This window comes from Stenella coeruleoalba, assembly GCF_951394435.1.
Source record: "Stenella coeruleoalba genome assembly, chromosome: 4".
Classification (NCBI taxonomy): domain Eukaryota; kingdom Metazoa; phylum Chordata; class Mammalia; order Artiodactyla; family Delphinidae; genus Stenella; species Stenella coeruleoalba.
The window spans coordinates 120,337,776-120,365,175 of record NC_137149.1 but is presented as its reverse complement, the minus strand read 5'-3'; the positions used below and the strand labels follow the sequence as shown (position 1 = coordinate 120,365,175).

Here is a 27,400-nt window from a genome sequence, read left to right as displayed (position 1 = left end):
GTCATAGGAGGTAAGGGATGTAGGTTAGAAAGACTGGAAGAGATTAAAGGACTCAAAGGCTTGTGGGAGTGATGTGAGTCGGGGTAGGTTTCTGGCTTGGTTGCAGGTTTTTTTGCCAGACGGGAAGTTAGAGAAGGGAACTCAACATACCACTGGCTGAGTACCAAGCCTGTATGGGCCAGCTTTCCAGGGACGTCACGCTGGAAGCTAGCAGGCCACATCTAGCCAGAATGTATTTCGTTATCCCCTGCAATTAAAATAAACTTCTCTTGAGAAATTGAAGTATCTGGGAACACTGGAACCATAGTCCGTCAGGGAAAAAATGAGCAGAACTCACTCCAGTAAAACAAGCAAACAAACAAAATATCCAACACTTTTATTAATGTATAAGAAACTTACAGAAAAGTACACAAGTAAGTGTACAGTTTGATGGATGTTCACAAAGCGAACGTACTCCACTAACCAGCATCCTTATCAACAAACCTTTCCAATAACCTTACCAGTACCTTAGAACCTTACCAATATCTCAGGAGTTATACATATTTAATCCTAACAATCTTACGAGATAGATCACTCTGCTGCCTCCATTTTAAATACGAGGAAACTGAAGCACAGACAGGTCACAAGGCTAAAATACTGAAATTAGCTTATGAACCTAGATCTGCTCTCTGATCTCTAATCCCACGCTGTCGGAGAAGAAACAGGCTTGAAGGTGAGTTCAGCTTTGAATGATGCTGAGTGGGCGTCCTCCCACGGAAACCTACTTCCGGGCGTCGGAGCCACGGGAACCCCAGGTAACCAAGGAGTCCGCATCTCAGGTTGCCAGCGCCACCGCCTCCGAGCGCAGCCCCCACAGCGAGCGGCCCGCGGCGTGCTGTGCAGACTCCCCCCACTGGAGGGCGCTGTCGCAGCTACGGTCAGACGCGTGCCTCTCTCTCTGTTGTCGCGATATTCTTGAGGCCGGAAGAACGTAAGATCGAAGGTCATGTAGACAGCGCGTCCCGCCCCCGTACCCGTAAGATCTCGCGTGAGTATAATTTCCGTCCTTTTGGCTCTCGGAGCAGCACCATGGCGGTCGGAAAGAACAAGCGGCTTACGAAAGGCGGTAAAAAGGGAGCCAAGAAGAAAGTGTAAGTGGTAACTATCGTGCCCCCCCGCTTTTGGGGCTCCTACTGGAGTCGGCGGGCGGTTTCTCAGTCGTGGTGTGGGCTGGATGGCGAGGATGCTAGTTGGATTGCGCGGGCCGTGCCGGGTTGGTAAATTCCGAACCGCGGCCTAGCGGATCCGGGTGCTGCTCTGCTGCGGACCCGTTGCTTCCCCCCTGGCCTTGTGGGCCTTATGCGCGCCCCTTTTGAGTCGGATTGCTGCCGTGACTAGGGACTGGCGTGTTCCGTTTTGTGAGCTCACGGGCCTTGTAAGTTCCTCGGGTAATGCCCTTCCAAGAGCTGGAGTTGTGAAAGGCACTTTTTTTGTCCACCCGGGACCTCGCGTCCTTCCCCTGCTTGGGCCGGGTGGAACCTGGGCGCTCCTGATAGCTTGAGGCCGTAAGGAGCCCAGGTTACCAATATGTGTCTTAACGTACCAGTAAAGTTGAAGAGACGTGCATGTTGTTTGGAGTCAGTGTTGCCGGTGTAGTGGAAGCACCGATGGATGGGTGGGTGGGGTGGGAGTGTATATGTTCGTGGCATAATTTACCACAGTGTCAGGCCTGCACAGTGAAATAGACATGGTGGGAAGAACTAGATTTTACATATGCGCCCCTCACCTGAGAGGAATAGTTTACACCAGTGTCTGCATGTCAGTTAGCCTTTTAGAGTAATTGGAATGAGGGAAGTTAAAAAAAAAATTATGTGATCTGCGATAAAATTTAAGCATGTTTTTAAATCCAGGGTTGACCCATTTTCTAAGAAAGATTGGTATGATGTGAAAGCACCAGCTATGTTCAATATAAGAAATATTGGGAAAACACTAGTCACGAGAACTCAAGGAACCAGTGAGTATATTCTTCTTCGTTTGTATTTTTCTTAAACTGAGACATGTATGTATCTTGGTCTGCTTTTCGTTGTGTGGTGGGATACATTAAGGAAGTGTCAGCTCTTGGTGGCAGCTTTGGGCCCTTTGGGGCTTGTTTTTAGTGCAGCACTTGTAGAAGCAAGATGGCACTTTGAGAATTACCAATGAAATGTGCATGGGTAGTTTTGAGGTTCTAATGAGCCCTGTCAGTAAGTCGTTGGTGTCCATATGGATTTAGTTGACAGAAGTTAAGGTCTTTATAATTTATCATTAGGTTTCTAAACTTAATGCTTGAATATTAACTTGACTTTGCTTATGTGGTTCCTAACATTAACAATTGATTCTTGTTTTATAGAAATCGCATCTGATGGCCTCAAGGGTCGTGTGTTTGAAGTGAGCCTTGCTGATCTGCAGAATGATGAAGTTGCATTTAGAAAATTCAAGCTTATTACTGAGGATGTTCAGGGCAAAAACTGCCTGACTAATTTCCATGGCATGGATCTTACCCGTGACAAAATGTGCTCCATGGTCAAAAAATGGCAGGTGAGAATAAAAGTTCTCTAAAGTGCATGGTGCTGTGCCGTGCATGACCAGAGATGTCATGATTTAATGTCAGGAAAGGAGCGTGTTGTGCATTTGAGGTTTAGATTTCATTTTAAGCCCTTGATGTTTTCTTGCTGTTATTAAGTGTGCGGTCTTGGATTGGCACTGTTGAACTTGAGCAACAGTAGTGAGGCTGTTTAAATTAAATTTAGTTATTTGTTTAAATTGAGTTCAAGATTTATTATTGGATTATCAGGGTTTTTTTGCTGCATGGATTAGTGGCTGGTTCAAGAACATTTAGGTGCAGGTTTGCAGTTTTAGCTTTGCCTGTCTTCAGAATACCTTTGGACATCAGAATCTAGTGAATTTTATAGTGAAAGGATGGATTGGGCTAGTTTTGATTATCTATTGTGCTATAATAGGAGTGTGAGACTGAAATTTTGGCTCTTTTTCCCAGTTCTCTTTGGAAAGTAACTTAAAGCTTGTTAAGCCTTGGTTTCTTTATCTGTAAATTGTAGGTAAGAATATTAGCTCATGGAGCTTCCCTGGTGGAGCAGTAGTTAAGAATCCACCTGCCAATGTAGGGGACCGGGTTTGAGCCCTGGACCGGGAAGATTCCACATGCCGTGGAGCAACTAAGCCCGTGTGCCGCAACTACTGAGCCTGCGCTCAAGGGCCCTCGAGCCACAACTACTGAAGCCCGTGTGCCTAGAGCCTGTGCTCTGCAACAAGAGAAGCCACCTCAGCGAGAAGCCCGCGCACCACAATGAAGAGTAGCCCTCGCTCGCCACAACTAGAGAAAGCCTGCGCGCAGCAATGAAGACACAGCTCAGCCAAAAAAAAAAAGAATATTAGCTCATGGAATTATGAGGATGAAATAAAAGATCCATGTTTAGTACAGAGCTTGACACAGCATTTAGTACCCATTGGTTTAACTACAGGAAATGATGGTTCAGATGTGTCTGGCTAACCATCACGTTTGGGGATGTTTTTGTGTGGGGAGGAATGATGACAAAATGTTGCGGTCTCGTATGATATGATTATTTTGTTACATTTATTTCTGATACTCTCCTAAGGTTTTATAGTTGCATTTCTGGAAATATTTTAAGGTCCTTTCACTATGATTGTATTGTATTCATTTTTTAGACTAAGATAAAGTTAACAAAATGCAAAGAAGGCAATTCAGTTTTTGTTGGTACCTAATTTTTTTTTTTTTTTTTTTTTGGTGGTACGCGGGCCTCACGGTTGTGGCCTTTCCCGTTGTGGAGCACAGGCTCCGGACGCGCAGGCTCAGCGGCCATGGCTCACGGGCCCAGCCACTCCGTGGCATGTGGGATCTTCCTGGACCAGGGCACGAACCCGTGTCCCCTGCATTGGCAGGTGGACTCTCAACCACTGCGCCACCAGGGAAGCCCTAGTTTTTGTTTCTTGAATTTAGGTAGTAGTAAGACTAATGATGGATTTTTAAAAATTATAGTTGTGAAATTGAATATTTAATCCTCAGTGTGGCTTTAGTTTGGAACATAAAGGACATTTTAAAACGTATGTATTTAGTGTTACTACAAAATTTCAACTATTCAGAGCACATTTTTTTAAATGGAATAGGTTTAGATGTTGGTATTGTAGAGTCCCTTCAAACCTATTTTTCTCTTCCTTGCAGAGTTAATTGATTGGGGGAGGAGCAGTGTCTGTAAAAGGCATGTATATGTGAAAGGGGGTGTTGCTGTGGGGAGATAGTGATAATGAGATAGAGAAGTTACCTAGAGGGGAGGGGCGAAGACAGCTGAGAGGACTCCGTACTTATTAGATATGGAGGATAGTAAGAATTTGGGGTAATTGTTGGTAAGTTCACTTCAAGGAGGTTAACTCTGTAAATTAGTCATTTATGTTATACTTAATATTGTGTAATGAGTACTTGGCCTCCACTTAAAAAATTTTTTTTAAAAAAATTTATTATTTTTGACTGTGTTGGGTCTTCATTGCTGCATGCGGGCTTTCTCTAGTTGCGGTAAGAGGGGGCTACTCTTAGGTGTGGTGCGCGGGCTTCTCATTGCGGTGGCTTCTCTTGTGGAGCACGGGCTCTAGGTGCGTGGGCTTCAGTAGTTGTGGCATGTGGGCTCTAGAGTGTGGCCTCAGTTGTGCCTCGCAGGCTCTGGAGCGCAGGCTCAGTAGTTGTGGTGCACGGGCTTAGTTGCTCCGCGGCGCGTGGGATCTCCCAGACCAGGGCTTGAACCTGTGTCCCCTGAATTGGCAGGCAGATTCTTAACACGGCGCCACCAGGGAAGCCCCACTTTTCTTTAAATTAGATTTGAGAGGTAAAAATAGATAACATTAAAACCTGGCGCATCTTTTTTTCACTAGACCATGATTGAAGCTCATGTTGATGTCAAGACTACCGATGGTTATTTGCTTCGTCTCTTCTGTGTGGGTTTTACTAAAAAACGCAACAATCAGATTCGGAAGACCTCTTATGCCCAGCACCAGCAGGTCCGCCAGATCCGCAAGAAGATGATGGAAATCATGACCCGAGAGGTGCAGACAAATGACTTGAAAGAGGTGGTCAATAAATTGTAAGTATTTTCCCTCACAACACAACCCTCAGATGAGACAAGGTGGGGTCAGACCTATGTTTAATTCTATCTGTGAAACCGTCTATCTGCATCTCTTGAAATGAAAGCATATTAAGTGTTCAGTAAATGTTATTTGTTGGTTTATTTATCCTTTTTTTGGATGAAGGTCTCTCCTGGCAGTGAGACTTGAAGCCCAGGACTTGCCTTTGCCTTAGAAGAGGCATTGAATAGATAAACTCTTCACAATCAGTAACGTATGGGAATAAGTGATGATAAAATGTTTCGGTCCCAGATGATGTCCGATGATAAAACTGTTAACATTTTTCTGATGTTCCCATGCAGTTGGCTAAGAGGGGTGTATGAAAAAGGCATAAGGCTTGGACTCAGAAGGCTCAAGTGCTAATTTTGCTATTAACTAGCTGTATAATTCAGATCATTTAACCTTCACCTATGAAAGGGCAATAACAGAATGAGGATTACTGTGGATTAAATGAAGTGTAGGTTTATTCTAATTTATCACTACTGGTTTGCAGGATTCCAGACAGCATTGGAAAAGACATAGAAAAGGCCTGCCAATCTATTTATCCACTCCATGATGTCTTTGTTAGAAAAGTAAAAATGCTGAAGAAGCCCAAGTTTGAATGTAAGTGAGAAACCACAGGATTCCTGAAAGAAAAAATTGTGTGGACAAATACATTGTTTGGTGGTTTTATGTTGTTGTTTTGAGGCCAGGTGATGGCACTTTTTTTTGTCTTGCCTACATAGTATTGAAGATAACTGTTTCAAGATATGGTACGCTATAACTAACAAAATTTCTTCTTCCTTTTAGTGGGAAAACTCATGGAGCTACATGGTGAAGGTAGTAGTTCTGGAAAAGCTACTGGGGACGAGACAGGTGCTAAAGTTGAACGAGCTGATGGATATGAGCCACCAGTCCAGGAATCTGTTTAAAAATCAGACTTTTAGTGGTGACAAATAAAAGACCTCATTTGTGATACTTAATTTCTGATCACTCTTTTTAAATAATCTGACAATAGTCAGGTGTTCTGATTTGATAGTAATGTGGTGAATTTTTCTGACCTTTTGTGTGGATTTTATTCACTGCTCTTAGTTACTAAGTAGCTGAGAAAGGGTAGTGATCTGTTTTCACCTGGAATGGTTTGGACGTGTTAGAGATGGTGAATAAAAGGAAACACCTCCTTACATGGGTTAAGTTTTTTTTTTTGGCTGCGTTGGGTCTTCATTGCTGCACGTGGGCTTTTCTGTGGTTGCAGCGAGCGGGGGCTACTCTTCGTTGCAGTGCATGGGCTTCTCATTGCAGTGGCTTCTCTTGCTGTGGAGCATGGGCTCTAGGGCGCGGGCTTCAGTAGTTGTGGCACATGGGCTTAGTTGCTCCACGGCATGTGGGATCTTCCCGGACCAGAGCTTGAACCTGTGTCCCCTGCATTGGCAGGCAGATTCTTAAACCACTGTGCCACCAGGGAAGCCCTGAGTTAAGTTTTTAAGGTGGTTCTCACATCATCTAGAAGGTTTGTTAAAACATTGCAGGGCCCTGCCCCTGGAGTTTCTGATTTAGTAGTTTTAGGGTGAGCTCTGAAATTTTGCATTTTTAACAAATTTTCAGGTGATGCTGGTGGTCAGGGACCATGCTTTGTGAACCACTGTGCTAGACTGATAGCATAGTAGAAACGGAAGAGCTCATTGGCATTTGGGTTTTTGGGTTTTTTTGCGGGGGGGGTTAAAAATCTAAATGCTCTCCTTTCTCTAGCAGTAAATGCCCCACTGTATCCCTTAATGGTCAAGCTGAAGTTGGCTAGAGAGAGAGAGAAATTGGTTATTGGTCTCCTATTAAGTGGGCATTTAATGCTGCCCACTATCCAGTATTTCCTCCTAGTCGGTCACCCATTCTGTTCTATACCTCTCTTCCCAAACCTCCAACTTTCTCATTCTCAGTTCAGCTGATGACCTTGCTTCTTGAGAACGGATGACAAGAGAACCTCATCAATGCCTATTATTTCTACCCTGCCATCTGTGCATGTGTTTCTCACTTTTTCTGCCTTCCCTCTTGTAACTGGGTGAATTATGCAAGGACAAGCATCAGATTCCACCTTCTCTTGCCTAGTCAAGTTCTGGGCTCCACCAGTTGTCACCTTTATCAATATTCCTTCTACAAGTTCTATCAGCATACAGAAATCCTCTGCCCTTCCAGATATCCCCCTATTCAAATCCCTTATAGCAAAGTTCAAAAGAGTTAACCATATTTCTTGTATTTAATTTTACTTTTCTTGAATCTGCTCCAACCAGTCTAAGGAAACTGTTGCCATCAAGATTACCAGATGTCGTTGCTAAGTCCAGTGGTTCATTCTTGGCCTTCATTTTACTTGGTCTCTATTAGTGACATTTGACAGTTGATTTTCCCTGTGTTTCTTAACTGTCTTCTGGAATTGCACCTCGGTTTTTCCTCCCATGTTGCTGGCTACTCTCCTTTGCTAGTTTGTTTCAGGCCTTAGTGTTGGAGAGCCCTAGGGCTTAGTCCCTGGACGTTTGCCAAATACTTTCTAGGTATTCTTACTCAGTCTCTTGGTTTTAAATAAACTGTCAGATTTTTACTTCTAATCTGTACCTTTCTTTGAACTCCAGGTTTGCCTGTCCAACTCCCTACTTGATATCTTCATTGGATGTCAGTGAGGCATTTAACATGTTTGAAATGGTGTTCCTGAGCTCAACAATTTTACCCACCTTTCTGTTTTAGAGCAGAGTCCTCTGTGGTCATCCTTGACCATTCACAGTTCATTCAAAATATATCTGAAAACTAACCAGTTCTTACTACCTCTGTTGCTATCACTTTGGAGCAAGTCATTACCAACCTGGATTTTTATTGCTTACCTGGTCTCCCTGTGTCATCGTGTCCCTGTCTGTCCCCCTGCCCACACACTTTGTGGAAGTTTATTTTAGATGGTCAGTTCACCCAAAAGGTCTCATGTGATCTTGCCTCTGACCTGTCTCTTACTACCACTTCCCTTACTCTTCTAGCCAGACTGTCCTGGACAAGCTAGGAACATTCTTACTGTAGGGCTCTGGCACTTGTTCTTCCTGTGCTTGGAACACTCTTCACTTAGATGGCCACAGTGCTTGCTCTTTTACCTCTTAAGTCAGACCCTGCTGATCGGTTCATTTTATTAAAAACCCTGTCCTTCAGTCCTTGTTTTCCCTGTTATTTTTTTCCCTGTAGTTTCACTTGTGGCTACTAGAAAAATTCCATGTGGAGAGGTTTTTCCTTTTATTTTTTGGTCCAGCTCACTGATGACAGGGGCTTCCTTTTCAGGGTAGAAAGAAATTGGGTCAATAGCGTGGTTGTTGAGGGTGGGGACCAGGAATTGAGTTACATAAGTGGTGGTTTTCTTGATGGGGGACATCATTTAGTCAGATGATGCTGCAAGTCAAGCTCCCATCTGCTACATCTCTGAATAGGGCTTGGCATGGTTCTCTTTTAGAAGGGTTCATTTGAAAATGCTTCCAAAAAGAATGTTTCCTTCTTTAAAAATGGTTTGGCTTGTTTGATGATTGATATAATCAAGTTACTTTCTTATAGGCCAACTTGAGGGAGTTTTAACATCCATCTAATAAAAAATATTATAAGAGGTAATTCTTAAGTTTCCCATTTAATATCTTACATACTTAATACATAGATATTAACAGGTGGCTTTTCTCTACTTGATTCTTTCCACCCAGAGCAATTTATCTTGGTCTTTCACAGGAAAATTTCTGTAACCAGGGATACAAATTTTGAGTCTTTTGAAAATGTTATTGAAGATCTTTATGTTAAGGTATGACTGAAATAGCAAAACTAACACTTGATTTGAAATTGGTTTTTGCTTCTTTAATGTGTACATTTCAGCAGCACCACTAATTTGAGAGTGCTCATGTGGGGAGAAGAGATACTAGGGGGAGTATCCTAGATTATTAGGGTGAGCCTAATGTAATTATACAAGTTCTTAAAGGTGGAAGTGTGAGGCCGAAGAGGAGGTTGGGATAATGTGATGTGAAGACTGCCCGATGTTGCTGGCTTTGAGGATGGAGAAAGGGCCAGGGGCCAAGGGAAGTGAGTGGCCCCTTAAAGCTGGAAAATGCAAAGAAGTTCTCAGTGACATGTTGACTGATAGAATGTCCCATCATTATCCCACACTGCATGCGTAAGTCTCAAAATAACACCACCACCAATATAATTACTGAGAACAGTTTTAAAACTTTGGCATATGGCCCACTACATTTTTACAGTATTGTGTTAACACTGCTTGAGCACATGGCCAGAACTTACATTCTCCTTCTTAGCCCTGTGTAGTCTCAGTGCTACAAGTATATGTTCTTAATGCCCACTTCCAGTCCTTAAGTTCTGTGCTCTAGTTTTTTTGGTTGAAGCTTGTTCTCTGGTTGATTGCTCAGGAAGTTCATTTTCTGAGTTCTTGTATGTTGAATACAGTTGGTTATTTGCTTTATATCTGAAAGTCACTTTTACTGGATCTAAAATCCTCAGTTGGCTCTTTGAGCACCTTAAGTATACCACTCCTATTTCCTTCTGGCAATAAAGAATTGCTAATGGAAGTCTGAGGATAATTAATTTTCCTTCCCTTACAAGTCACTTTCTGGTTTTGGCTAAAAGCCCAAAGAATTTTTTGTTTCTTTAAAATCGAGTAATTTTATAAAATGGGTTTTGGTAATAGTCTGATTGAATAGTCTCAGGTATGCAGTACAGGCATACCTTGGAGATACTGTGGGTTTGGTTCCAGACCACCTCAATAAAGTGAATATCACAGCAGAGTGAGTTCTGGGAATTTTTTTGGTTTCCCAGTGCATATAAGAGTTGTGTTTACCCTATACTGTGGTCCATTAAGTGTGCAATAGCATTGTCTTAAAATGTATATAACTTAATTTAAAAATACTTTATTGCTAAAAAATGCTAACCATCATATGAATCTTCAGTGAATCATCTTTTTGCTGGCAGAGGGTTTGAAATATTGCAAGAATTGCCAAAATGTGACACAGACGGGAAATGAGCAAATGCTGTTGGAAAAATGACACCAGTAGAACTGCTTGGTGCAAAGCGTAGTCAAACCAAGGAATGTCTGTACACTCTTTATGTATAGTTTCAAAAAAAACTGTTTTGGGGGGGGTAAAATTTTCCTAAATTACAGTTTTTGGCATTTGTTCTGTTTACTTGACTTTTTAAAAATTATTTTAGGCTGAGTTGGGTCTTCATTGCTGCGTGCAGGCTTTCTCTAATTGCGGCCAGCGGGGGCTACTCTTTGTTGCAATGCACGGGCTTCTTATTGCGGTAGATTCTCTTGTTGCGGAGCACGGGCTCTAGGCGCTCGGACTTCAGTAGTTGTGGTTCACGGGCTCTAGAGCGCAGGCTCAGTAGTTGTGGCTCACGGGCGTAGTTGCTCTGCGGCATGTAGGATCTTCCCGGCCAGGGATCGAACCCACGTCCCCTGCATTGGGAGGCGGACTGTCAACCACTGCGCCACCAGGGAAGTCCCTCTTGACTTGTTTTTAACAGGACCTTTGCCTATAATCTGGCAGCTGTTGTAGTCCCTAACCATCCATGGTGATAAACTCCTTGGGATGTATCTCTGTAAGACACGTTGGCCAGTTACTGCTCATGGAATAAATTTGGCCAGTTTTTGTTTTTGAATGGCTTGCAAACTAAGAATGGCCTTTCAATTTTTATATGGCTGAAAAAAGTTAAAATATTTCACTACATATGAAGATTATATGAAATTCACATTCCGGTATCCACAAGTAAAGTTTTATTGGAAGACAGCCACATTCATTCATCTTCATGTATTGTCAGTTGCTGCTTTTTGCACTACAGTGGCAGAGTTGAGTAATTGTGACAGACCATATGTGGTACCCTCATCACTTTGCACTACACTGCAAATCGCAGTGACTTAACTCCACGTTTTGAGTGCCACATCTATGACCTGTGTAATAAAATATCCTCAAAGATGTAATACATAAAATCTCATTACACATAAGCATTAACAGGTGAATCAGTTTTTTCTCGCATGTACAGATGAATCTTTAAAAAAATAGCACTTCAAATAAATTAAAAGGGACAACCATCAAGTGTTCAAATTGTGAAGAAATAGTTGAAAACCTAGACTCAAAGCTGCCAGGTGAATTGATTTAATGATGGAGGATCCCTAACTTTGAACCCTAATTAGGTGAAATGTTATACTCTTCCCCAAAAGAAAGGTCTGTATTATAGAAAAAAATTTACTCAATAATCATCATAGTTTGACTTCATTAATAGAAATTTTATAGAGATTTGTTTCCTCTCTTTATGCTTACGTAATATCCTCAATTTTGTCTCTTGGCCGTTTACAGAAAAAGCTTACTGGCACATGCTGTAAATAAGGAAATAAAGCATTCAAATCCCATGGATAGGGTTTCAGCAAAACTCACAATGAAGAAAAAGTTATTTTATTTATAAAATAAATATTTTATGAGTATTTATGTATGTGTGAGGTCCTCTGGGCCAGTCCAGTGTACTATTACACTTCCATTGCTAAAAGTGAGATTGACTGAAAGGAGGCCTGACTCCTTGTTGGATGCTTTGGGTATTGGAGACCTTCCTGGTCAAGTAAAAATAGTGTTTTCTGGAATGCGCCAGCCTCAGAAACTCTTGGAAAACTGTCTCCCACCCTATTACCTGAAGCATAGCTGCTGCCTCAAAGGGACCCTCACTTCACAGAGACGCTTAAGTACCTGGACCTGAATCACCAGTGGCTCAGCTAAGTTAAAAGCTAATGGTATCCACTGTGCTGCTGTGGCTGTCCAACCTCAACGCCAGCTATACAGAGCTAAAGTGAATGAGGTTGGTCACTGCTCAGTGAGCTGAACTCAGGGGTGTTCTTGTAGGTCTGGTCATGAACAGTCACCTTTGCTGACTCTTGGGCCTGCCACTTCCAAGACTATTCAGGCAGATTAAAACACCCCTTTTAGAGGCCGTATGTTGTGGGAACAAATTGTGGCTGCTGGTTGGACCATCTGGGTCACTCATGTAGATGCCTGTGGTAAAGGCCAGTTCTCTGATACGACCTAGTAAAATCAAGGTGCTGATCAAGCCTGCACCACCCAGACTGCCCTCACACATGGCTACATGTCCACCATCATGGGCTGTGCACACAGTAAAGAACTCTTCCTCATGCATGGCAGACTTGTGACTCCTGCCAAAAGTCAGCCCATTTGTCTTGAGGTAGTTGAGGCCATATCACATAGACTGACTACTGATGGACTAACTACACCGGTCCTTTGGTCACCTTTCAGGGTGGCTGATGGTGCCTCAGCACCGTTGACACACTTTTAGGTTACAATGTTGGTGTCCCAGTCGGATCAACTGACTTTGGCCATACAACTGCAGCCCTTCAAGCTAATATGTCATATGTGTCATGTTCTTAGTTTTCCGGACCACTTGCAATCTAGCAATGCAGCACTTCTTGTTACAAAGGCCACCTGGCAATAAGCCCATAGGGTATTTGATGGCTATTTCACAGCTGCCTACCATCCACGGATATCTAGCACTCTTGAGCTTTAAAAAGGTTTCTGACTCTGTCACCCTCACCTCCTGTACTACATACCTTACTGGGTCACAGAATATGGCAATCCCCCAAAAAGGATCATCTCATCTTGGCTGCCTCCAGGATGATAATCAGGACAGAAGGTCTAGGTCAAAGTAGGGATAACTGGAGAAAATATGAAATTATAGGTACAGATTTTGTGGCAGTGGAGGGAAGACAACCATGGCACCTGGGAAGAAAACAACTTAGATCCCAGGGAAGGGGAACAATTAATGCACTCTTTCACCCCTAGGTCATCAGTTCTCAACCTTGGGCCTATTGGTATTTTAGGCTGGATAATTCGTAGTTGTGAGGGACTGTCCTGTGCATTTTGGGACATTTCGCAGTATCGCTGGCCTCTACCCACTAGATGCCAGTAGCACCTTTCCCCAAGTTGTGACAAAAATGTTTTCAGACACTGCCAAATGTCCCCCACGGGGCAAAATTTCCCCCAGTTGAGAACCACTACTTTTCATCTAAAACTGCTACCTGAATCAAGTAGCAGTTGCAGCTAACAGTCTGACTTGCTACTGACTTGTCATTTCTGTCCATGTGCTATGTAAACAGGAAAATTCATATAGACATGGTTGGTCCTGAACTATTCTGCTGTGCCTGGTGCCATCAACAGCAGCTTCCAAATGCAAATGAGTACAAATGTACAAACAGAACAACACAATCTTGATTCAGTCTGGCTGATCACATGCTTTTTTAAAACAATTGAAATATAGTTGATATGCTAGTTTCAGGAGCATTACATAGTGATTTGACATTTGCATATATTATGAAACAATCACCACAATAAGTTACTAAACTATTCCGAAAGTTATTACAATACTGACCATATTCCTTATGCTGTATGTTATATCCTCATGGCTTATTTACTTTATAACTGGAGGTTTGCACCCCTTAGTCCCCTTCACCTATTCTGCTCCCCACTCCCCGGCAACCACAGAAAACTAGTTTGTTCTCTGTATCTAAGTCTTTTTGTTGTTTGTTTCTTACATTACACTTACAAGTGAGATCATATATTTATTTCTGTCTGACTTATTTCACTTAGCATAATACCCTCTAAATCCATCCATGTTGTCACAAATAGCAAGATTTTTTTGATGTCTAAGTAATATTCCATTGTATGTATATACCACATCTTTATCAATTCACCTATTGTAAAAATGCAGTGAACACTGGTGCACATATCTTTTCAAATTAGTAAATACCCAGAAGTGAAATTGCTGGATCATATGCTAGTTCTGTCTTCAGTTTTTTGAGGAAACTTCATACTGTTTTCATAGTCACTGCACCAATTGACAATCCCACCAGCAATGCATAAGGGTTTCTTTTTCTCCATATCCCAGATACTTGTTATTTGTTGTCTTTTTTGATGATAGCCATTCTGACAGGTGTGAAGTGTGGTTTTGATATGCATTTCCCTGACAGTGATGTTAAGCAGTTTTTCATGTGTCTGTTGGCCATCTGTATGTCTTCTTTGGAAAAATGTCTATTCAGATCCTCTGCCCATTTAAAAATTGGCTTTTTCTTTTTTTTTTTAAATGTTGAGTTGTATGAGTTCTGTGTAGATTTTGGATATTAACCCCTTATTGAATATATTATTTGCAAATATACTTTCCCATTCAGTAGGCTGGCTTTTTGTTTTGTTGATGATTTCCTCTGCTGTGCAAAAGCTTTTTAGTTTGATGTTGTCCCATTTGTTTATTTTGGCTTTCATTTCCCTTGCCTGAGAAGATAGATCCAAAAAAATATTGCTAAGACCAATGTCAAAGAGCATACTGCCTATGTTTTCTTCTAAAAGGAGTTTTATGGTTTCAGGTCTTATATTTAGGTCTTTAATCCATTTTGAATTTATTTTTGTATATGGTGTGAGGAAGTAGTCCAGTTTGATTCTTTTGTATGTAGCTGTCCAGTTTTCCTGACACTATTATTGAAGAGGCTGTCTTTTCCCTATTGTATATTCTTGCCTCCTTTGTCATAGACTAATTGCCCATTTAAGTGTGGGTTTACTTCTGGGCTCTCTATTCTGTTCTATTGATCTATGTGTCTGTTTTTGTGCCAGTACCATACTGTTTTAATGACTGTAGCTTTGTAATTAGTTTGAAGTCAGGGAGTGTGATACCTCCAGCTTTGTCCTTTCTCTAGATTGCTTTGACTATTCAGGGTCTTTTGTGTTTCTATACAGATTTTAGAATTATTTGTTTTAGCTCTGTGAAAAATGCCTTTGGTATTTTGATAGGGATTGCACTGAATCTGTAGATTGTCTTGAGTTGTATGGTCATTTTAACAATATGAATTCTTCCAATCCATGAGCATGGTGTACCTTTCAATTTGTTTGTGTTGTCATTTTCTTTCATCAGTGTCTTATAGTTTTCAGAGTATAAGTCTTTTACTTCTTTGGTTAGATTTATTCCTAGATAATTTATTTCTTTTGATGTAATTGTAAATGGGATTGTTAACTTCTCTTTCTGGTAGTTCATTATTCATGTATAGAAATGCAACAGATTTCTGTATATTAATTTTGTATCTTGCAGCTTTACTGAATTTATTAGTTCTAACACATTTTTGGTTGCATCTTTATGATTTTCCATATAGAATCATGTCACCTGCAAACAGTTTTACTTTTTCCTTTCTAAGTTGGATTTTTATTTCTTTTCTTTTTTTTTTTTTTTTTTTTGGTCAGATTGCTGTGGCTGGGATTTTCAATACTATGTTGAATAAAAGTGGTGACAGTGGGCTTCCTTGTCTTGTTTCTGATCTTAGAGGAAATGCTTTCAGTTTTTCACCTTTGATTATGATGTTGGCTGTCAGTTTGTCATAGATGGCCTATATTATGTTGGGGTACATTCCCTCTATACCCACTTTGTGGATAGTGTTTATCATAAATGAATGTTGTTTTGTTAAAAGCTTTTCCTGCATCTATTGAGATTATCATGATTTTTCTTCAATTTGTTAATGTGTATCACATTGACTTATTTGTGGGATAAATCCCACTTGATCATGGTATATGATCCTTTTAATGTGTTGTTAAATTTGGTTTGCTAATCTTTTGTTGAGGATTTTTGCATCTATGATATTGGCCTGTAATTTTCTTTTTTTGTGTGTCTTTGGTTTTGGTATCCAGGTGGTGCTGGCCTCATAGAATGAGTTCAGAACCATTCTTTCCTCTTCAACTTTTTGGAATACTTTGAGAAGGTTAGGCATTAACTCTTCCTTAAATGTTTGGTAGAATTAACCTGTAAAGCCATCTGGTCCTGGACTTGTTTTGTTGGGAGTTTTTTTTTAAATTACTGATTCAATTTCATTACTGGTAATTGGTCTGTTCATAGTTTCTATTTCTTCCTGATTCATTCTTGGGAGGTTGTATGTTTCTAGGAATTTATCCATTTCTTCTAGGTTGTCCATTTTAGTGGCATGTAATTGATGTAGTAGTATCTTATGATCCTTTGTATTTCTGTTCTCTTCAAAGAATCAGCACTTAGTTTTATTGTTTTTTAACCCTCTATTTCATTTGCTTCCACTCTTGCCTTGAAGAATTCTTTCCTTCCATTAACTTTTGGGTTTTTTTGTTCTTCTTTTCCTAGTTCCTTTAGGTATAAGGTTAGGTTGTTTATTTGAGATTTTTCTTGTTTCCTATGGTAGGCTTGTATTGCTATAAATATCTCTCTTAGAAATGCTTTTGCTGCATCCCATAGGTCTTGGATTGTGTTTCCATTTTTATTTGTCTCCAGGTATTTTTTTATTTCCTCTTTGATTTCTTCAGTTGTTTAGTAGTATGTTGTTTAGTCTGCATGTGTTTGTGTTTTTTTGCAGTTTTTTTCTTGCAGCTGATTTCTAGTCTCATACCTTTGTGGTCAGAAAAGGTGCTTGGTATTATTTCAGTTTTCTTAAATTTATTGAGACTTGTTTTGTGGCCTATCCTGGAGAATATTCCATGTCAGGTGAAGAGAATTCTATTTTTGGATGAAATGTTTTGTAGATATCTATTAATTCCATCCGGTCTTATGTGTTATTTAAGGTCAGTGTTGCCTTTATTGATTTTCTGTCTGGATGATCTTCCCATTGATATAAGTGGGGTATTAAAGTCCCCTACTATTATTGTATTACTGTCAGTTTCTCCCTGTATGTTAATATTTGTTTTATGTATTTAGGTGCTCCTAAATGTTGGATGCATATATATTTACAATTGTTATATTTTCTTGTTGGACTGACCCCTTTATCATTACATACTGCCCTTCTTTGTCTCTTGTTACAGTCTTTGTTTTGAAGTCTATTTTGTCTGATGTAAGTATTGCTCCCCTAGCTTTCTTTTCCTTTTCATTTGCACAGAATCTTTTTTCATCCCTTCACTTTCAGTCTGTGTGTCTTTAGACATGAAGTGAGTCTGTTTTTTTGGCTGTGCCACGCAGTATGCAGGATCTTAGTCCACTGACCAGGGATCAAACCTGTGCCCCCTGTAGTGGAAGTGCAGAGTCCTAAGCAGGGAAGTCCCTGGAGTCTCTTGTAGGCAGCATATATATGTGTTTTTTTTTTTGAGTTTTAAAAAATCTTATCAGTCACTCTGTCTCTTGGTTGGAACATTTAGTTCACTTACATTTAATGTAATTATTGACAGATATGTACCTACTGCCATTCTGTTAATTGTTTTGGGGTTTTTATAGTTCTTTTTTGTTCCTTCTTGTTTTGCTCTCTTCAGTTGTGATTTGATGACTGTATTTACTGTTATGTTTGCATTCCTTTCTCTTTTGTGTATGTGCATCTATTTTAGGTTTTTCGTTTGTGGTTACCACGTGTGTATGTGTGTGCATAAATTTATGATCTCTTATGTTTGAACACATTCTAACCACCCTACTACATTTTTACTCCCCACCACATTTAATGTTTTTGATGTCATACTTTACTTATTTTTGTTTTGTGTATCCCTAACTACTTATTGTGGATATAGATGATTTTTCTACTTTTGTCTTTTAATCTTTCTACTAGCTTTGTAAGTGTTGATCTACTGCTTTCACTGTTTTGCCGTTACTGATGAGATTTTTCCCTTCATAATTTTCATTTTCTGGTTGTGGCCTTTTCTACTTAGAGAAGTCCCTTTAACATTTCTTGTAAAGCTGGTTTAGTTGTGCTGAACTCTTGGCTTTTGCTTGTCTGTAAAACTTTCTCTCTCCTTCAAATGTGAATGAGAACCTTGCTCGGTAGAGCATGCTTGGTTGTAGGGGTTTTCTTTTCATCACTTTGAATATATCGTGCCACTCCCTTCCGGCCTATGATTGTGATATTCCTCCCGTTTGTGGGTCATCAACCCGGGGTGTGGGTCCTGACTATACTGAGTCTACACCCCTCATACCCATCTTGTTGGATTCCTTCTTTATGTCTTTAGTTGCGGAAAATCTTTTCTGCTAGTTTTTCGGTTTGTCTGCATAGATAGTTGCTCTGTAAGTAGTTGTAATTTTGGTGTGTCTGTGGGAGGAGGCGAGTTCAGCCCTGATGGTAGTAGTCCTTATTGCTAAATACTAAAGAAAAAAAGCTTACTTTCTGCAGCTGAGCACCAGCTTGAGTGATTTGGGTCCTGGCTTTGTGGGGAACATCAGTGTGAGGAGTCTGCTTAGCAGCTCTATTTGTGAATGTGTATCTCTCAAATAGAATATGATATGGAGGCCATCCATTCCCATCCAGCAGGGATAGCCTGACACACATGCATAGGGGCAGTCGTCCCACTTGGTAGTTAGTCTTATAGATGCACAGTGTCTTGGTGCCCTATTTTCTGTTGCTCTCTGACCTTGCCCCCAATTCCCTCATTGCAGTGGACAACTAGGCTTTTTCATAGCCCAGCCAGGCCCCTCTGGCCAGCAAAGATGGAGGCCTTTGCCTGCACCCCCGCATTCATCTTCCCTAGAGTGCTCTGTACGTAGAGAATAATCAGATACTTTATCACCACATTTATCTTTTAAAAGCTTTGATGTTTTATATGTCTAAAGAGAAGACACCACTGTTTCCCTAGCATAAGCTTAGGCATAGTACTGCACTGAAGAGTTAGCCACATGCTGTAAGGCTCTTTTGAATTAACAACAACTCTGCTTTAAAGCTGCTGGCCACATGGTGGCCTGAGAAACAATGTGGTGGGCCTCAGTGATCCTTTGAGTCTGAGCTCTATCATCAATCATCTATTAAAACCCTGGATATGATTGGAGAGATAAATGTAGTTGTTTCTTATTTTAACTGTAAAGAAGTTACTAAATGTGGGCCAATATTTTTGTATTAAGAGATTGTCAGTCAATTCCTGTTAAAAGAGGACAGGTAACTGGCAGGTAATGCTCCTTTCTGAATAATGAATTTGAATCATTACTTTGCCTGAAAAAAGTTTCATTGAGTTGCCTTATTTGTAGTATTTGTAGATAAATAAACAGTCCATGGTGTACATACAATTAAGATTCCTTTAAAAATCCAAAATGTGTCCCAGACTCTGAAATATCAATTTATTGGCGTAAGTAGTTGAGCTGATCTATTAGACTCCAAAATACTAAAATAATGTTTTGTACTGCATGTGTATGAAAACCTCAGCTTAAGATTGCTTTGCTGTTGCCAAGAGCACAGCTCTGCAGACACAGATCTTTTCAAGATCTGATGTTCCAAGCATTCAAATATTTCCTATTAAACTAAAAAAGGAATCCCCATTAATGGATCAGTCCATGTTTGAGTTTCTAGGTAACATCAATATGAATTGCCTATATAAAACTGAGAAGCCAAGCACGAATCTTCTTCTTTTTTTAAATTGTCTTTTTTTTTTTTTTTAAATATATTTTTGGCTGTGTTGGGTCTTTGTTGCTGTACATGGGCTTTCTCTAGTTGCAGTGAGCGGCGGCTACTCTTTGTTGTGGTGCACGTGTTTCTCATTGCAGTGGCTTCTCTTGTGGAGCACGGGCTCTAGGCTTGCAGGCTCAGTAGTTGTGGTGCACGGGCTTAGTTGCTCTGTGGCATGTGGGATCTTCCCAGACCAGGGCTTGAACCCATGTCCCCTGCATTGGCAGGCAGATTCTTAACCACTGCACCACCAGGGAAGCCCCTTCTTTTCTTCTTGAAAGGAATAAATTCAAGGCTTTGTTCTCTGCATTCATTCTAATAATAACTATTATATTGAGAAGTTACAACTTTTTACAATAAAACAAATCAATTCTACTTGTTTAACTGTTAAAGAGAAATATATCACTTTAGCAAAACAAATATAAAAAGTACTGAATCGGGAATCAGTAGAGCTAGGTTTTGCTTTAGGCTTTGCCATACCTTTATAACCTTAGGCAAATCATTTAACCTCTGCAGGTTGAGCTCTGATCCTCAGACTTTTCTGTGGTTTAACAAACAGGATGAGACTGCAATTAGGTGAAAAGCCCCTAGATGGTGGTGTTGTTCTGAGTTAGGCTTTGTATTTCCCCCCTCTGTAACTACAGTGAAATAAAAAGGAGTAGGTTAGAAAATTATTTCCTATTTAGTTCTGAAAAATTCACTGTTAAGCATTCGTTTAAAATGGCATTCAGAATGGCACTGAATTATGAATCATATGGTCCATGTACATCTGACATTAATTAAAAATAAACCATTAATGATTATACCAAATATCCCCTTATAATTAGCCTATATCATCACTATTTCTCTACGTATATTTATCTAAGCTTAAGAAGCTGAACAAAAACTATAAACAATTATTGTTAAGAGTACTGATATATAACAAACCCTACAGAAAAATATATTTTGTTTTTTTCAAACGCCATTTCTAAAATTTTGATAAATGTACTGATTTTTCTTTCATTATGAATGTTTTAGACTGTATTAAAAACCTGTGATTTCCATGAGCACAAATGACAGCCATATAAGCAAGGGCATCTTTTAAAGAAATCTGCTGTCTTTTAGTGTTCAAAAGGGTAAGAATAACATATTAAATGACTTCGTTAGTTTTAACCCACCAAAGAAAAAGGATTTGGAGATTCTCGTTTGAGGAGGATTGGATGAACATTAGGTTTTCAACTAAAATTCCTGAAAGGAACAAGAATACATTTCTATTTCTTCACTAGGAAATTCACTGAGTATAAAAATCATGTTCAGTCAATATACAGAATAAGAGAGTACCTATGAAGGGGCTTCCCTGGTGGTGCAGTGGTTAAGAATCTGCCTGCCAATGCAGGGGACACGGGTTTGATCCCTGGTCCGGGAAGACCCCACGTGCCGCGGAGCAACCAAGCCCGTGCGCCACAACTACTGAGCCTGTGCTCTGGAGCCCATGAGCCACAATTACTGAAGCCTGTGCACCTAGAGCCCGTGCTCTGCAACAAGAGAAGCCACCACAATGAGAAGCCCGGGCACCACAACGAAGAGTAGCCCCTGCTCGCTGGAACTAGAGAAAGCTCGTGCACAGCAACAAAGACCCAATGCAGCCAAAAATAAAATAAATTAAATAAATAAATTAAAAAAAAAGCACCTATGAAAAACCTACACCATGCTACATTTTTACTTCTTGTCAGTTGAGTAGGTAATAAATGGCAAGCAAAAAATGTAGCATGATGGAATGGAAGACATAAAACTGCAAATTTTGTTTCAATAAAGATTTTTGTCAATAAAGATTTTTGTCAATAAAGAGGAAAGATATTGGAGCATATTGGATCCAAGATAGTATCACTATTATGTGAAAGTTGTCCAACCAGCCAGCCAAACAATCAACCAACCAAAAACCCTCTATTGAGCCTATATGGTGCAAAGGGCTGGAGCTATAAGATACCAACTCTGTTCTCAAAAACCTCAGTCTAATATGTATGAGAAAAGGACTTTGAAAAGTTCAGTTCGGTTTATTATAGTGTCAAGTAGATTTACAACTATTGCACTTATCATTCTGCTGACAGAGGCCAAAATTTAAAAGGAATATTTTTCTCCAGTAAAGCTAGGTTTTCATGATCTTTGATATAAGATGTTAAAATTACACAGGCAAAGAAATATACCTCATGTCCTATCCCAGACACTACCCCCCCACTTCTCTCTTTCCTGCTGTTGTACAAGCTTGCTGCAAATAGGAATTTAGTTGGGATAATATGCTTTAAGTCATCCATTTCTTATGAAATAACTTGAGTGAAATTTGACCAGTTTTCTTTATACTGTCCTCTTTACCCAAAACATGTAGAACAAACAGCCCCCATATTCCAAAATCAATTTTAACCATATACTGGGAAATGAGCTTTAATAAAAGAGTAAATATCTCCTCCCTTACAGAACCCCACATGGTGTTCACATGATGGTTTCACCACTTACTGCCTAACTTTGAATTCAGACAGTGGAAACAAAAACAAAAGCTAAAAAGTGGCCCAGCATATGAAACTCTTCTCAAAAATAGAAGAAAGTTATGAACATAGTTGGGAAAGTGTTTTACATTTTCAATGAAGTTCTGTTCCATTGATCTGTTCGGAAGATTGTCTTCGACCTATTTGGCTTTAGCCCATAAACTGTAATTGATTCAGTGTTGCAAGGAACCACTTTTATCTTAAGCCTGGAATGCATAACAATGGATAGCAGGAAAGTGGTTTTTTATTTACGCTAATAACTGTGCAGGGAAGAGCTGGAGAAAAAAGAAAACAACCCCAAAAGTATCAGCCTTCAGATTCTCAAATTATTTTTCGCTCTGATTATACTTGGAAGAATGAGCTGGGGGTTTGGCATTGTTTTCCATCTTAACAGTTGCTCTGTATTCTGAGATATATGTGATTCATAATGTACCACTATAACAAGACATAGTTTTATATATTACTGGGGTAACTCAAAGAAAATGAATTTTTCTTTGGGTACCAGTAATTGTCAAAAGAATGATTGCAGATTCAGAAAATGTGCTTATAATAACCCTGTTAACATAAAGTATACACAGAGGAAAGAAATTAAGTACTGTAGGTATGTGGAAGGGTTAGTTGTATTAGCAAGGCATTTCAGGATGGTTTTGGTTCTTTTGACTAAGATACATCAAATTTCAACACCTTTCAAACACTGGGACAAAGGGGAAACACCTGCTACCACAGGCGCATGTGGTGACTGTGAGCTGATTCACCATGTGCTCACAAAGGCTCCCACTAGTCAATGAACTACCCTTTCCTGGAGCAAGGCTTTGCTCCAGTAATAAGGATAATGCGCTCAAGCTGTTAGAATTAATTTGAATATCAGTGATGAAATTTAGGTTACCAACCATGGCCTGATAGTTACAGCATGTAGAATAACAAATATCCTCTTTTAAAACTAAAGTAGAAAATGAAGAAGCAGGTTAATTTACTTGTGCTGATGAACACAGAGGTCCAAGTGCAACTTCTGCTTCTAAGTGTCCTCATGCTGCCCTGTCACCAGACACTTTCCCGGGGGAAGGGTCTGCCTGCCTTGCTAATCCTGCTTGATGTCCTCCTTGGTAGAAATGTGCTCATGGGTTTCCGTGTGCACGTTTCTACTGTGAATGAAAGCTAACTACAAAATCAGATGTTTTCTGCTTTCAGAAAGTTCTAATATACCATGTACAGCATAGATATTTCTTTCAGTTTAAAAAAATAGTGCAAAAACATATCTGATAGTCAAAGTGATAGTTCAAGTGAGTTCTTGTGCCAAGGAACACAGTCAAGCTTCACCTTTAGCCGACTTGTAAAAACTGAATGTAGGTTTTGGGAAATATTCCAGATTTTCCCATCAATTCTCCACTCATCCAGTCATCATCTACAGATTCCAGCTCTGTTATTATGTCTCCAGCCTGTAAGAAGACAGGAATTGAAAATAATGATTAGTTTCTATTGAGGATAAGCATGGTAAGCAGCCCACCTGGAGAGGCATGTACATCTCCTCTTTATATAACTCATTTATCTTGATTTGCCAAGAGGATTAAACAATGTACCACAAAGATGATCTAACCCTAATGATGCCATTAGCTTGTATGCTCTTTTCGTCAAAGCGCATTCCTTTGCCATTGTCACCCTTGTTGCACTTTTATTTTCCTGGTTGTATTTTGTGCCCCCCAAATTCACCACTCTTAATCTAAAATTCTTCTTTAATAAATAAAAATACCAGCTATCATATATATAAAATTTTTTTTCCCCATCTAACAATTATTTATTGAGTACCCACTGTGTGTCAGACACTATTCTGGGCACTATGGATACAGCAAAGAGTAAAGACCTTATTCTAGAGTTGGGAGATGAATAAGCCAACAGAGGAGGACAGAAAGTGTGGGCTGCCATCTCTTTAGGGCAGCCAGGTGACACTTAAGCAAAGATCTGAAGATGAGAGAGTGAGCCATATGTTTACTGTATGCCTTGCCCTCTTCTATGTACTTCATGGGAATTAACTCATTTATTTTATTTTATTTTATTATTATTTTTTTTTGTGGTACGCAGGCCTCTCACCATTGCGGCCTCCTGTTGGGGAGCACAGGCTCCGGACGCACAGGCTCAGCGGCCATGGCTCACGGGCCTAGCCGCTCTGCGGCATGTGGGATCTTCCCGGACCGGGGCACAAACCCGTGTCCCCTGCATTGGCAGGCAGACTCTGCGCCACCAGGGAAGCCCTATTTTTATTTTTTAACAAACTAAGAATAGTGGAAATTAATTCATTTAAACAACAACACAGTCCTAGAAGTGGGTACTATTATTATCCCCATTTTTGAGAAATATTTTTATAGATTTCCTTATTTTAAAGAAAAGGAAACTGAAGGTCAGATTACGTGACTTGCTCAGTGTTGCATGTCTAGTTAGTGGTAGAGACAGAATTCAAACCTAGTGTGATTCCAGGGCCTGTATTGCTATTAGGCATGAGGTCACCACGTTTTATAGTAGACCTTTTTACTTGGAAAGGTTTTTACTGCAATTGCCTTTTCTCAACATCCTGAGCGCTTTGTACTCTATATTCTTCCACATAATGGTATTCTCCTCTACCATTTGGTTTATTCCATTCCTCCACGGCCTCAATATCAAATTTGCATTCTTCCCTGTCTTAAAGAGCTTCACCCTGACTCAGCACATGATTTATCCTCATCAGGTTAGTCAAAAGGGTTGTGTATCTTATTCGTGTATGAATTATAATTCCTCAATTTCAAAAATTATGTCTTCTGTTATCTCCTGGAACTATTTTGTTCTTTATGGTTTCTAACTGTTGCTTAGAATCTGGGTTTAGGATTCTATAATGGTCCAAGATGACCCTGGCTACTTTTAAGAATATCTTTATCAGGCTAAATGGATTTATTTGTAGCCCTAGGACATTGCCCTTTGGAAAACAGGTTTGATTTAAGGCCTTTCTTAAGGGAAAATGCTGACTATCCCATGTCATTAATTTACCTTGCTAAAATCTGTAAAAATTCTGGCATTCAAAGGTTCTGTTACAAGTAAGTTCCTTCCATTTCCTAAACTATAACATAATCACTGACTAACAAGTAAGTTCCTTCCACTTCCTAAACTATAACATAATCACTGACTAAAATTATTTTTCTTAGCTCTGGTCCATACATACATACTATGTCAGTTTTCTGAGGGCTAGGACAATTTTAAAAAGTTTTATTTACTAATATTCTGTGGATATTTAATAAAATATTAATGATCAACAACTCTGAAAGTGGTGCAGAATCCCTTAACTAAAAATCTCTAGAACTGTCTTGCTTACAGCCAGGCATTTGTAAAATGAAGACAACCTATCTTCTGGATGATACTGTGAATTCTGTTACATTGACATAACCTAAATGAAGGCCAAAATAATATCCCAAAAGTCTGAATCCAGAGTGTTCACTTGCAGTAACATTTTATGTAAAGATAAAAGGAATTAATTTTGAGCCACTGACTCTCAAGATTGAAAAGGACTAGGGCAACAGTTTCTAAACATTTGGACCAATAAATTAAAAAAAAAACTGATATAGGGTTACCAATTATAATTTTGCATAAGAAATCTATACATTTACTAATAATATTTTATAATAGAAATGACATTTTAATATGAAAAGGAAGAAATTCTCAGAATAAAGTAAAACTCCATCACAAAATAGAAAAGTTAGCAACCTTATATATCTAGGCATGCCTCCCCTTCTCCATGGCTCCCCTAAAGCCTGCACATACCCAATATCACTGTTTTCATCATTTTGTTGTAGACAGATGAAAACCTTGTTTGGGTACCCTCTGTCTTAAGTCTCATCTTGTCCAATCACTCCTGGATGCTTTAATTCCTTCTATGGCACCCCTGCCTCTGAGCATCTCCGATAATGGAGAATTTCCCACTGTCTGAGACAGGCTCTTCTGACAGCAATGACTTACTAAAGCCACCCTCCTTCCTCTGGCCCAATCCCAAAGTACTACCCTGGGTGCTTTCCTCTGACCACCGTCGAACTGTGGACTGCGGAAACAGGATCATGGAAGTATTCTTTTTACTTTAAAAAAATAAAAGGTACTTCCTTGATGAAGTAAGATTAAGATTAGATTTTAGGCTTCTAAAAAAAAACTTGTGCAAAATACCTTAACCTTTTGGGATCATTTCCCTAAAGTCTAGTCAGTGTCTTTGTGGACAAGACTCCGGTGTCTTATGAGGCACTGCTGCAGAGGCCAGCTGTAGTGGTTGCCACCTGATTTCTCCGCTGGTTTCAAAGACATGAAGGCTGCAAGGGCCATGTAGAGGATCATCCTTTACTAGGGCTACCAATGAAACCTCCAACATTAGTGAGACGTGTTATAAGGCTAAGGAATAAGGAATTTGGTAGGCGACTGTGGTGCTATGGATATCAATCAGGCTTTCTTTAAGTACCTAAATTCCTTGCTGATAATTTACATTTGCCCTATTCACTTTCTCTAATCTCATCCTTTAGAATGAGGGTCTGAGATCTGTTCATTTTTTTTTTTTGCGGTATGCGGGCATCTCACTGTTGTGGCCTCTCCTGTTGTGGAGCACAGGCTCTGGACGCGCTAGCTCAGCGGCCATGGCTCACGGGCCCAGCCGCTCCGCGGCATGTGGGATCTTCCCGGACCGGGGCACGAACCCGTGTCCCCTGCATCGGCAGGCGGACTCTCAACCACTGCGCCACCAGGGAAGCTCTGTTCATTCTTGACTAATGATCAGTACTCCACCCAAATGTTCCACCCTTCAGTGGAAGACATTTCAAAATTTATAGCTGCTTAATGCAATTACAAAAAGATACACATTCTGACCTTGAAGGAAAGCTCATCTTCATTCTCCCCATGGAAATCATACAAGGCTTTGGCCTTCCTCCCCTTCAGTGCTAAAGCAGCCGTACTTTTAGCCTCAGCTGTGAAGACACCAAAAATTCAAATATATAGAAAGACATTGGACTAAAACACAAGTCGAACATTTTAAGAAACCCCCTTGTCATTCCCAGGACATAATACTTCCAATTAATTTTGAATTTACCTAACTTGCAACAAGATGAAGGATGCTGTCTTAGCAGGAAAAAAATTATACAAAATATATTAACATTTAGGAGACAAAATTAGCCATTATTAATTGAAGGCATTTTAAAATCTCTTTTCCCCATAACTTCAATAAATTATATGAAGAAAGTTTGCATGACTTTATGAATCAACTTGCAAATGTAGGCAAACAACTTAAATTGAACATGCCCAGAGGGAAACGGAATATGTATCATTTCAAAGGCCT

General features: G+C 39.9%; 2 protein-coding genes across 8 annotated transcripts in view; one reads left to right on the top strand and one right to left on the bottom strand.

Moving 5' to 3' along the window:
- The first annotated feature begins 1,014 nt into the window (after positions 1-1,014).
- Positions 1,015-6,123, top strand: RPS3A (ribosomal protein S3A). Its single transcript, XM_079919279.1, has 6 exons — positions 1,015-1,130; positions 1,890-1,993; positions 2,369-2,556; positions 4,918-5,126; positions 5,660-5,769; positions 5,956-6,123. The coding sequence occupies exons 1-6, from the start codon at positions 1,069-1,071 to the stop codon at positions 6,075-6,077; spliced, it is 795 nt and encodes a 264-aa protein (XP_079775405.1). The 5' UTR covers positions 1,015-1,068; the 3' UTR covers positions 6,078-6,123.
- Positions 6,124-21,957: 15,834 nt separating this feature from the next.
- Positions 21,958-27,400, bottom strand: part of SH3D19 (SH3 domain containing 19) — a 180,801-nt gene continuing 175,358 nt past the window's right edge. For 6 of the 7 annotated variants that reach the window (XM_079919271.1, XM_079919275.1, XM_079919272.1 and 3 more), the window contains 2 exons: positions 26,935-27,032; positions 21,958-23,510 (listed from right to left, as the gene is read on the bottom strand). In XM_079919271.1, the coding sequence (XP_079775397.1) occupies positions 23,394-23,510; positions 26,935-27,032 (215 nt within the window). In that variant the 3' untranslated portion in view covers positions 21,958-23,393. Of the gene's footprint in view, positions 23,511-26,934; positions 27,033-27,400 lie in introns of those variants that run through there. The other variant, XR_013827932.1, reaches the window with a different exon arrangement.